The 12520-nt window shown below is 39.2% G+C and overlaps 2 protein-coding genes across 2 annotated transcripts; both read left to right on the top strand.

Moving 5' to 3' along the window:
* Positions 1-359: 359 nt before the first annotated feature.
* On the top strand, positions 360-5992 carry LOC131299081 (protein STRICTOSIDINE SYNTHASE-LIKE 7-like). Its single transcript, XM_058324640.1, has 4 exons — positions 360-904; positions 4336-4643; positions 4915-5047; positions 5584-5992. Exons 1-4 carry the CDS (start codon positions 473-475, stop codon positions 5872-5874), a joined length of 1164 nt encoding a protein of 387 aa, XP_058180623.1. The 5' UTR covers positions 360-472; the 3' UTR covers positions 5875-5992.
* A 2992-nt stretch (positions 5993-8984) lies between these two features.
* LOC131336268 (protein STRICTOSIDINE SYNTHASE-LIKE 6-like) lies at positions 8985-11960 on the top strand. The gene is made up of 5 exons (XM_058372055.1): positions 8985-9286; positions 9574-9767; positions 9980-10252; positions 11152-11222; positions 11892-11960. Exons 1-5 carry the CDS (start codon positions 9039-9041, stop codon positions 11958-11960), a joined length of 855 nt encoding a protein of 284 aa, XP_058228038.1. The 5' UTR covers positions 8985-9038.
* The last annotated feature ends 560 nt before the right edge of the window (positions 11961-12520 follow it).

Raw genomic sequence — 12520 nt, 5'->3', positions numbered from 1 at the left:
AAGGAAAACTTGCAAGAAACCACGTAAGAAAAAACTTGTTTGGATTCATTTCGGATTCCACAAAAATTTAGAAAAATATCAATAAATTTTTAAATATTATTTTATGGGACTATGTAAAAAACCAGCTCCAACGGATATCGGTAAGTATTACTTTTGAATTCGTATATACAAATTGAGCAGTTTCAGTTTTATAAATTTAAAAATAATACTTACTGATATCCGTTAGAACTGATTTTCACGGGACCTCACAGAATAATATTTAAAAATTTATAGATATTTTTTTAGATTTTTATGAGATCCGAAATGAATCCAAACACATTTTTCCATACTCGGTTGCTTGCAAGTTTTCCTTGCATATAGCATAGCTCGACTTCAAGCAGTCCCATTCACCTCCATCGGTCCATCCTAAAGGTTTGCAATAATTCATACTCTTGCCTGCAAAAACCTCAGTCATTTTTCCACGCCACTAAAAATGCCCGAGTCAAACCCAACTCACCCAACTCGGAGGATCACCACCATCTTTTCTCCCAACACCTTCCTACTATCCCTTCTGGTCCCCATAACAGCCGCCGTGATCCTCTACCAGCTCGACTCGTTCGACCCGGCTCCTTTCCCCACCCACGAGTTCTCGGGTCAGCCCGTTTCCTTCCCGCTGCAAAACCCACGTTTGCTTCACGGGTCGGAGCGGGTCGGGGAAGGCCAGCTTTTGGGACCTGAAGACCTCGCTTACGACCCGAAAACGGGAGTCATATACACGGGTTGTTATGACGGGTGGATCAAGCGAGTCACGGTGAACGAGTCGGTGGCGGACTCGGTGGTGGAGAGCTGGGTCAACACCGGTGGCAGACCTCTTGGGCTCGTTCTGGGACACCACGACGACGTTATCATTGCTGACGCCGATAAGGTTAGATAATAACGTGTGCTTTTTGTACTTTTGTCGTGCTCGTAATTCTGGATACAACTATTTTCGAAGCCGTTTGATATAAGATGATGGGCCATTTGGTGGATATGGAGCCAGAGGTGGACAGGACACAAGGGGGTTTCTGGGTGCTCGGGCGGGGCTCGGGCCCATGCACAACTCTAAATACTTCCACTAATTACATTTATTTTTTGAAGATTAATTTGAAAAAGTTTTATTGGATCGACCCCTAGAAATCTCTGAAAGGGAAAAAGTTCGTAAAGTTTTTATATATGTGCCAACTCTCTTAAATTTAAAGTTATCAATCATTTTTTGGTCGTAAGTACAATTAAATGGCGGTGATGGTGATGTATATAGACACAATCTCGTCTCATTTTTCAGAACTAGCTATTGGTAACATACTAATATAGTAATACATTAGTATATTATGGATTATATTTTTTGTTAATGTAGAAATACATTTGATTCAGGCCTTTGCAGAATACAAATTCTGCGCCCGACACTGTATGAATCTACATGCATTGAATAGTTCTAGATATAGTTGTGTTCGGAAATTATACTTTCCTTTTGGTACATTTGTTACTTTTTGAGTTCTTAATAGGTAAAATTACCAACAAATAATATTATCTGTTGTAGTTAAGGTATTTTCGAAACACATATGACCTGAGGACGGGGCTTGTCTCAAAACTGGAGTGGTTCAGGCAATTTGGGATCATTTTAGGTTCATTTGGATGATCAAAATCGTTTACTTTATGGAGTTTGTCATAATTTTATTCATGTCAAAATTAGATGGTCTGATGTCAATTAACAAATTAATGGGTTCATATTTTCAATTCATTTAGTATTTTCATATCAATACGTTTAAAATAACAATGATCGACATTCAACTAATGTAATTTTTGACGTGGTTAAATTTTTTAATGAGCGCTACAAGGAATGAACATTTATCATTAAAGTGGATCGAGATAAATATAACCATGTCAAAGCCACACTTAGGGGTGAAAGAAAAATCGACGGACAAAAAAAAACCAACCGATTGATTCTGTTCTCGGTCGGAGTAAGGGTGAGTTTGGTCGGCTTCGGTTTGGACCGAACTGAACCGATCAATTCTTTTATCAGCAGGAGAGCATAAACTTTTTGAGAACTTTAGGTTACCTAATCAAAGCTTATCTAGTCTAGCAAAAAGAGGGGTGAATCTAAAATATTAATTAATGTTATAAGCATATGGATGTAGACTAGTATTTATTAAAAAAAATCAGCGTAGTTCATAATCATAGACCCTGCTGGGGTTTCCTATGAAAGAATCTAGTTTCTTGTTCGGAAAAATGCCGGCCAAGGACGTGTTTTGATTATTAATACCTGTCAAGAATATGCTGAGAACATTTGTTAATGCTAAAAATGTCTTTGGCGGATATTAATTATCAAAACACGTCTTGAGCTGTCATTTTCCGTTGTTGTTTCCCATTCTAGTCCACCCAAAAAACAAACAAAACAAAGGTGGCCCCTTTTAGGAAAATTATATTCAAAATGGGGCCTATGGTGGCCTTAAGTGCAAGAATGGACCTTTCCAGTTTTTGGCTCAGTTAGGAACAAGCTAGTCCCTTATCCATATACATCAATCCATGTACTTCTGTATTTGAGTTTGGCTTGTAGTTTTTTTTTTTTTTTTTTGGGTTCTGGCCCTTCTGTGTAACTAAGTTGGACTTGTAGTAGGACAAGTGTTAATCGAAAAGTCATCTATCATAGTAAAGTCTTTGTGATGAGTAATTATCAAGTGGTTTTAGGAAACTGTCACATGGTGCCTCACGTAGTGTCCCAGAACCGTCCTCCATCACATAGTTGTATCAGGTCTATACACTTAATTCTGAACCCACATAAATGTGTAGTGAAGGAAGATATTGGGGCATCACATGACAGTGCTCCACGAGCACCCAATAATTTTTCCTTCTAGCTGCAAGCAAGATGGAGAAAGGATTGGTGGTTGGGATAATCCAATTTTGCTGATGTCTGGAATTGACTAAAGGGGTTCTCTTTTGAGTAATGCACTGGTTTTCCTTATAGTTTAGTAGAGAGAATTACACAAAGTTCCTTCTATATTGCCCTATTTACTTTCGAGAGATTCTTACGTAACCAAAAAAATGTGTACATCATCATTTATAGGATTGTAAAATTTAGTTCGCTACTAGGTACTATAGTAACATGCGTCAAGATTCAAGAATAGTATCGCATTGGATAAAAAAGAGGAAGAAAAACGAGAGAGTATAGCTCTTAATATATAACTAGAGGCCGGGGCACACGCATGTGCCCCGGTGCGTGTGCAAGTCTGATTTTGACAAAATTGGTGAAAATTCGATCAAACAATCAGCGGAAAGTTATTGTGCATATTTTTTTTTTAAAATCCGACTTGTACACACATCCCGTGTACCCCGGCTTCTAGTATTAATTTATTGTGACAAATAAACAACAACATAATAAGCATTGCACTATTGGCAAATTCCACTTGTGGCCGGCTCCCCACGCAATGTGTGTGCGCGTAAAATTAGGCAAAAATACCTATTTGTGAACTTAAAGAAGAACACGGAAAAAATCGCAGTAACGGTCAAAGTAGGAGAGAATTTAGAAATTGAATATAACAGAACAAATGCTTGGATTAAAATTTTGATCTTTACAAAAGTTCAATTAAAAACAATAAAAGGTAATAACGGTCAAAGAGAATAGCATACCATAGACCAAAGAGAAGACTTTTACAAATGCAGTTCTTTCTCTCGTTTGATTTCCTCTATTTAAGATGCAAGAAATATTGGTTTTCTCCTTTACCCAAGTTGCCTTGCTTGGGCAGTTGGTACACGAAAATTTGAGAGACAAGGGTTTTGTTTGTTTTGAATTGAGGGACAGTTGTTATGTGGAAGCAGAAAATTGAGAGGGGAAGTGGGAACGTGGGTTCTTGCGGTTTTGGGGTGAGGAGATTTTATATTTCTAACCTAGCACTTAGTTTGTGCCATTGTAAAAAATATATATTTGTAAATAGTTATTTTATTTGGGACAAAAGTGGAAATCACTTTTGTGACACAGCTTCACAAAATGGTTACACCAAAGGGTGCTCTCCCTTAATATATTAGAATAGATGGATGAACTCGATACTCAAGTCTTTGAGTGGCTATGAGTTTCAAACCATATGTGTGTCATGTGTCTAAAGATATGGATAGTGCAATTTCTTGCCAACAAATTAGGTCTAACGTGCCGGTATGGGTGTACCACTAAAGCTGATTCAACCACTATAGAAATGTATGCTTACAATTTTGGTGTTGCTTGAGGGATCCTGGGACTGTAGTTATTCGGTAGTGCAACTTGGGTGGTCGATCCACCTCAAGCCCATAAGCATATTATCTGAACATGTGAAACTCTCTTTTGTGCAGGGGCTATTAAGAGTGACTGGAGATGGCCAGCTTGAAATGTTGACAAACGAAGCTGAGGGCGTGGAATTCAGGCTAACCGACGGTGTTGACATTACAGATGAGGGAATGATTTATTTTACTGATGCATCAAGCAAACACAACTTAAATGAGGTCACATGGGACATGATGGAAGGTAGACCTTACGGTAGATTCATGAGCTATGATCCCTCAACTGAGCAGACCCAAGTGCTGGTGAGAGATCTCTACTTTGCTAATGGAGTTGCTGTCTCACCAGATCAACAGTTTGTAGTCTTTTGTGAAACCATAATGTAGGTTCTGATTCCCTCGCAATTGTTGTGGTCGTTTTCTGTTTTGATTTTGCAGAAAATACAACTTGTTTGCCAAATTATTGTTGAGAAAAAACTCATTTCAAGAAACACCAAATAGTTGTTTCTAGAATTTTGAGGATATGAAAGCAATGAGTGTTTCGAACTTCTCAACGTTATGGAGAAATAGAAAACGGAAAAAACAGCTTAACAGCACCAAACATGTTTGAATTTTGAACTTCGCAATCAGAATTTATTTAGTTAAAATTTGCAGGAGGAGGTGTAAAAGGTACTATATACAAGGCGAAAAGAAAGGTTCTGTTGATATTTTCATCGATAATTTGCCTGGCATGCCTGACAACATACGGTATGACGGAGAAGGCCGATACTGGATTGCACTAGCCTCGGTAATTGAACTTTTCCTTTCATTTACATTATGTATTCAACATTGCACACACGAAATATGCTCACTGTATACCAGTACTGAGGAGCGGTGCGAAGATTGTGTTACTGTGGAGTCCAATAGCTAAGCAATGCTTACGAGCAGGGCATATTAGGAAGCTGTGATTTGCAGAACTAGAAAATGACAGAAGATTGTAATTTGAAAGGAGGTAACTGGGAGAATTTTTTTAAGATCATCCACTCGAAAGAGCAGCGAATTATCAATATTGGTCACGAGTCCTATGACCCGGTTGTGAATTGAGTTTGTATCGACAAGTACCACTAAGTCACCCAATACGCGAGCGATTTTCATCCCTAATAGACCAAACACCTGCCTTTACTGGAAGATATCAGTATTGAGAGACCAAACACCTGCTTTTACTTTCCAATCAACCACTCCAGTTTTCTCCATGCATAATCGGTTTGAATTGTGGTATTAAATTTGGAATGCCTTAGGATAAGAACCGACCATTACTCATGGTAAATCGCCGTGTTTTTGCAGGAAACTACAGTTGCTTTGAATCTAGCACAGAGATACCCTTTTATCAGAAAGGCTATGGCAATGGTGGAGAAATACATAGAGACGCCCCATATGGAGAAAAACTCCGGGGTTTTTGCTGTTGATTTGGAAGGAAAACCGCTTGCACGTTATTATGACCCCGCATTGTCACTAATTACTGGTGGGATAAAGATCGGGGACCATTTATATTGTGGCTCACTACTTCGACCTCACATTATTCGCCTCAATCTGACTCAGCATCCTGCTGTATCCGGTACCGTAACGAAGTCTTGAATAATACTCCTTATTACTGTATGTAATCTTTTAGCGTCAATTGAATTCTGTTCGACTCTATTCACGGGTTTGCTTACTGTGGCTGAATAATGAGGTGACCGTAAGGAATTGCATTCAAGAGTTTCTCTTCTCGTTTCTGGGTAAATGAGTTTCTTTTCTTTTGCCAATGTGATGATTATCGGTTCGAATTTCCCGACGGTTATCAATCCAAACATTACTGACCCTTGCGAGTTCAATTCGATCTAAGCAGAGGGCCCTCAGTCATACTCCTAAGTCCTAATTTTGCCGTTACCCCACCCGGTGATCAAACCAAGAGGAAGTAGTTAGACCATTTTTTCCTGCAATGTTGGAACCGCGGGCGAAAATGTCACAACCTTTGGTCGGACTCCGCCAAGTGTGGGAGGGCCGAAAAGGTTTCCTACTGGAGCTAGAATATGTGGAGGTTAAGACCTTAGCCCAATGATAGTTGCGTTCCTTGTGAAGGCGCCAATGAAGTTTGGCCATGGCCAACTCATTTGCGATTTTTTTCTTTCTGATGCCCGATTTTTGTCTTTCTAAAGTGGTTACACTGCATGCCATAAGCCGGTTTCTGCCAAGCGTGTTAGCAACCGACCAAGGGATGTGGTTTCACTGCATAACATAAAGCCGGAATCGCTTCATTAGCAGTATTAATGAGAGTGGCATAATTGGCCAAAGAGAGTTTTAATACGCCACCCCACAAGCTTAGCCTCAACTTTGTCATTGTCAGTGACATCTTGAAAATTTTGTTTGGGTGGTTTTGTTGCATACGAAACCCCAAGTATGTACCCAGATTATTAGCCAGAGGAACACGGATGATATTGGCAAGTTAAGGAGAAAATCACATGTTCGGCGAAAATCACTTTCGATTTGGTTAAACTGATCTTTTTGGTTCCGATAGGACACAAAAATCCCGTATAACCTCGTTAATAGCATAGCAATTCTCCACAGTAGCCTTGCCAAAAAACAAGAGATTGTCCGCAAACAAAATGTGAGAGACAGAAGGACCTCGTTGAGAGGTTTTAACTCCTTTCCACCTACCGATGTTGCAAGCTGTTTACACCCAATTTTGACCAAAAGTTTAGTGGATTGAATAAAGGAGGAGACATTGGTCCAATAGAGTTGGGTTTAAATTCGGGCCAGCACGAATTAAATAAGGCCGTAAGGCCCTTGGGTAATATTTGTATTCAAGAATGGGCATAATGCCCAAAATTTCTCTACCGACTCGACTCGTTCGACCCGGCTCCTCTGCCCACCCACGAGTTCTCGAGCCAACCCATTTTCGTCCCGTTGCAAAACCCACGTTTGCTGGAGGGCGCAGAGCGGGTCGGGGTTGGGGAGTTGTGGGGACCCGAAGACCTTGCTTACCACCCCAAATTGGGAGTCATATATACGGGCTGTGATGATGGGTGGATCAAGCGAGTCACAGTGAACGAGTCAGCAGCAGGCTCGTTGGGGGCGAGCTGGGTTAACACCGGTGGCCGGCCTCTCGGGACTCGTTCTGGGACACGACGACGACGTTATCGTAGCTGACGCCTTTAAGGTTCATTTAGTATCGTCTGTTGTTGTCCAATAATTCTATAACTACAAACACTTACACAATTATACAAATTCACCCATATCAAGTAGGGTCCACACACACTGAATACGTGTGGACCCTATAGGTGATGTGAGTGAGTTTATGTGATCGTGTAAGTGTTTGTGGTTGTAGCATTATTGATTTTTGTCATGAAAATCCTGTTATAGTCACGAAAATGTTAAGCCCAACGATGGTGCACAGACCGGCACACATGGCCCATTTTGGATATCTCATGGATAATCAAAGCCATTTAATAATTTTAATATAATTTTTTGGGTAGCTATGTAAAAATTCAGCTCAATCCGACATGCGTAGGTGTTTGATCCAATCTTCTAATTTTCTATTTGGATTATAGGATCAATCTGAATGAGAAATTAGGAGATTTGATTAAGTATCTACACATATCGGGTATACACATATAACATGAGGACGTGCCTCGTCTTAAAACTGCACCGGTTCAGTTTTGGCATTTTTAGATCATTCTAAGTTCAGTTTGATGATCAAAATCAATCATGTTTCAAAAAAATAGATCGATCTGGTATCATGAGTTACTACCAAATAATAGACCATAGTTAGAGAGGTGATAAAAGAACCGAACGAGTTACTACCAAATAAGAGACCATGGTTAGAGGTGATGAACGAGCCGAACGAGATGAGTATTAAGTTGTTCAAGCTTGGTTTGTTTCACAAACAAACCGATTTTGAACAAGCAGCTTTTTATAAAACAAGGGGATCTCAAACGAGCTTTAATTGAGTCAAATACAAATCGATCACGAGTAGCTTGAGATATATATATATATATATATATATATATATATATATATATATATATATATATATTTTTATATCATTAGCCAAGCAAGCCAAGTAGTAGCTTGTTCGAACTTGTTTTGTAAGCTTAATGAGTTTTAAATTAAACAATGTTCAAGCTAATTGATTTGTTTACGTAACAAATTGATCTAGAACAAACTTTATTGTAAAATGATTTTAGACAATTTGGTGCTGCGTGGAATTTGACAGAAACTATAATAACATGCATCAAGAAAGTTTTGGATTACACAATCAGGGCCGGCCTTAGGGTAAGGCCAAGAGGACGCCACTTAGGGCCTTTAAATTTTGGACCAAAAATAGGAGACCCTTCCTAAACAAGTACTCCCTCCGTCCCTTTTTAATTGTCATATTTCGTAACTCTAACTTATTAAAAAGATATCATTATTATACCTTTCATATCAACTTTTTCTTACTTAACTATCATCATTACACTTTTATTCACTAATTTTTCAAAATAGAATCTATTTTTAGGGATAAAATAGACAATGTACCAACTTTTACCCATTAACTTTACAAAATGGACACTTATTAAGGGACAACCCAAAATGGAATACTAGACTCTAAATAAGGTACGGAAGGAGTATATATATTTTGGAAATTGGTGGTGCAACTAGATGAGGTTATTCTTGAGCTGATAATCAAGCATATGATCTGAACGTTTGAAACACTCTCTTTCGGGCTGCTGAGAGCGACTGGCGACGGTAAGATTGAAGTTTTGACAAACGAGGCCGAAGGCATGGAATTCAGGCTAACCGACGGTGTTGATATTACGGTTAAGGGAATGATCTATTTTACGGATGCATCAAGCAAACACAACCTACACGAAGGCATACAGGGCTTGATGGAGGGCAGGCCTTACGGTAGATTCATGAGCTATGATCCCTCAACTAAGCATACTGAAGTGCTAGTCAGAGATCTCTACTATCCTAATGGAGTTGCGGTCTCACCAGATCAACAGTTTGTAGTGTTTTGTGAAACCATAATGTATGCTCTAATTCCCTCAGAAATGGTTGTTTTCGTTTCTTATTTTCCGTTTAGTTTTGTGGAAAAAGCACCCAAAAAAAAAATTTCTCGAAAAATTACTGTCGAGTAAAAGCTCTTTTTAAGAAACACCAAACGATTGCTTTTAGTTTTATTTTCGATGATACCAAAGCAGTAAGTGTTGCGAACTTGCCAGAGTTATGGTTTCTGGAACATGGAAAACGGAAACGAAAGTAGAAACATCTGAATTTTGAACTTGGCAATCGTATGTATTTAGTTAAAATTTGCAGGAGGAGGTGTAAAAGGTACTATACACAAGGCGAAAAGAAAGGCTCCGTTGATATTTTCATCGATAATTTGCCTGAAATTCCTGACAACATACGGTGGTACAATGGAGAAGGCCAATACTGGATTGCTTTAGCTTGGGTAATCAAATTTATCCATTCATTCAATTCTACGCATGATGAATTCACACAGAAATTCTGTACCAGAGCACTGGTCCATGAGCAGAGCACATTAGAGAGCTATTGGCAATGAATCAAAAAAGGTCATTCATTCAATCTAGTTGGGAGGATCTTTTTTTATCTGTGGGATCAGCGGTTGAAAAATACATTCAAATCATGTGGCGCAGATTGCTTTTCGTTTTCAGTCCACCACTCTAATTTTCATTGTGCATAATCGGTTTGAATTGTACAGTTGAGTTAAATTTGGGATGCAAGCGGATAAGTAAGATCCTTACTCATGGTAAATCGTCGCGCTTGTCCAATTTTTTGCAGGGAACTACGTTTTCTTTTGATCTAGCACAGAGATACCCTTTTATCAGAAAGGTTATGGCAATCATGGAGAAATACACAGGGAAACCCCATTTCCAGAAATACTCCGGAGTCTTGGCTGTTGATTTGGAAGGACAGCCGCATGCACATTATTATGACCCTGCATTGTCACTGATTACCGGTGGGATAAAGATGGGTGACCATCTATATATATTGCGGCTCGCTCATTGAACCTTATATAATCCGCCTCAATCTAACTCAATATCGATGGACTAACCTTTAAATTATATTTGAGACTGACGGGTACCCCAACAACTCCAAAATTTTGTAATTTTCTTCTTTAAGATTTGTGTATGTCTCACAGTCCCCCAGTATTCGGGTCAATTCTTGGTAGCAATCAAACTTACTAACAAACTAACATTGCAGTTTTCGTGTGTATTGTAAACTTTTTCGTTAAAAAAATATTGGTAAAAGTATATAGACACCCCTCAACTATCACTTTTTCTCCAGAACACTCTCTCATATTTAAAATCGCCATAAAGACCCCTTCAACTATTGAAAATGAAAAAAATGCTAACTATGTTAATGGAATGGAGGAAATGACCAAAATACCTTTTTCTATTATACCCTTACAGGAAAATTTAAAAACAAAACCCTGAAATTGTTTACCCCACCCCCCCTGAAATTGACACGGCGACCACCACCACCAGCAGTGCCACCAACGGAAGGGAAGCTTCGATTCCGGCCATCTCCTCCAACGCCGACGAGCTCTACTCTAACTGGGTTTGACAAATCCCTTCGCGCTTGACTTCTTCCTCCACCAAAGGCCGACTTGCTCCTCCCCCTCCAAAGTTCGAACAACATTCTACTGCTCCGTCCACCCTTTCACAACAGCTCTTTTCCATCTCTAATTGATGTCACCCAACTCCATCTTCTCCCTTAATTTTTTGGCCTATCAATTTGTCAAACCTTTGAAATTTGGGTATCTTTTGGGTACCAATAATTGGAGCAATGCTTGCAAAATTAGGGATTTGGGATTTGAGAGTTCATCATAAATTCGGTGGTAGTGATTAGTGCCTGGTGGTTGTATGGTAGTTTGGGATTGTGGTGGAGAGTCTGACAGTGGTGGAGGTGGTGAAGTCGGTGAAGTTTATGGTGACTTGAAGGTAGTTTCCGCCATTATTTCCTCTGTGTTCCTATAATTGCCATGGCTAATCGCATGCAGGAGGATCAATCGAGAGAGAGAGAGAGAGAGAGAGAGAGAGAGAGAGAGAGAGAGAGAGAGAGAGAGAGTGTGTGTGTGTGTGTGTGTGTGTGTGTGTGAGTGAGTGAGTGAGTGATCGGAGAAGAAAGAGAGATTGATCGGAAAAGATTAATACAGCTGTCAAAGAGCATTTTTGTTCAAAAATTACCCAAATTTCCGACATGTGACGTTCCAGCAAACAATTTCTAAGATGGAAGGATGTTGTTATCAAATTTTCTGATTTCTATCCAATCAACGGGAAACTGTTTTGTGATTTTGTTGGAATGTGGGGTGTAAAAGTGGAGTTTGGTTCTTTGCCGTTTTCAGGACTTCTTTGGAAACAAATAATGAAGTGGATGAAATATGGAAGAAGACTAATAAATAGACTTTATTAATCTCCAAAGTAGAAGTACAACCAACTAAGATAGGGTTTAGGGTTTAAATAGACTTTATTAATTTGTCAAACCCTTGAAATTTGGGTATCTTTTGGGTACTAATAATTGGAGCAATACTTGCAAAATTAGGGATTTGGGATTTGAGAGTTCATCATAAATTCGGTGGTAGTGATTAGTGCCTGGTGGTTGTATGGTAGTTTGGGATTGTGGTGGAAAGTTTGATAGTGGTGGAGGTGGTGAAGTCAGTGAAGTTTATGGTGACTTGAAGGTAGTTTCCGCCATTATTTCCTCTGTGTTCCTATGATTGCCATGGCTAAGCGCATGCAGGAGGATCAATAGAGAGAGAGAGAGAGAGAGAGAGTGTGTGTGTGAGTGATCGGAGAAGAGAGAGAGAGAGTGATCGGAAAAGATGAATACAGCTATCAAAGAGCATTTTTGTCCAAAAATTACCCAAATTTTCGACATGTGACGTTCCAGCAAACAATTTCTAAGACGGACGGGTGTTGTCATCAAATTTTCTGATTTCTATCCAATCGACGGAGAATACCAATCAAGGGAAACTGTTTTGTGATTTTGTTGGAATGTGGGGTGTAAAAGTGGAGTTTGGTTCCTTACCGTTTTCAGGACTTCTTTGGAAAAAACAATGAAGTGGATGAAATATGGAAGAAAACTAATAAATAGACTTTATGAATCTCCAAAGTAGAAGTACAACCGACTAAGATAGTCGAGTGAATGATTACAAGTTACAACTACTCTTAGAAAAGAAAAGATAAAAGCCTATTGGCGTTAATTGTATGTAAAACTGTCATGATCTCAAGCATAAATA

The sequence above is a fragment of the Rhododendron vialii genome, chromosome 8a (genome assembly GCF_030253575.1).
Source record: "Rhododendron vialii isolate Sample 1 chromosome 8a, ASM3025357v1".
NCBI classification, from domain to species: domain Eukaryota; kingdom Viridiplantae; phylum Streptophyta; class Magnoliopsida; order Ericales; family Ericaceae; genus Rhododendron; species Rhododendron vialii.
Note: the sequence above shows the minus strand (reverse complement) of the source record. Positions and strands in the feature narration are given on the sequence as shown.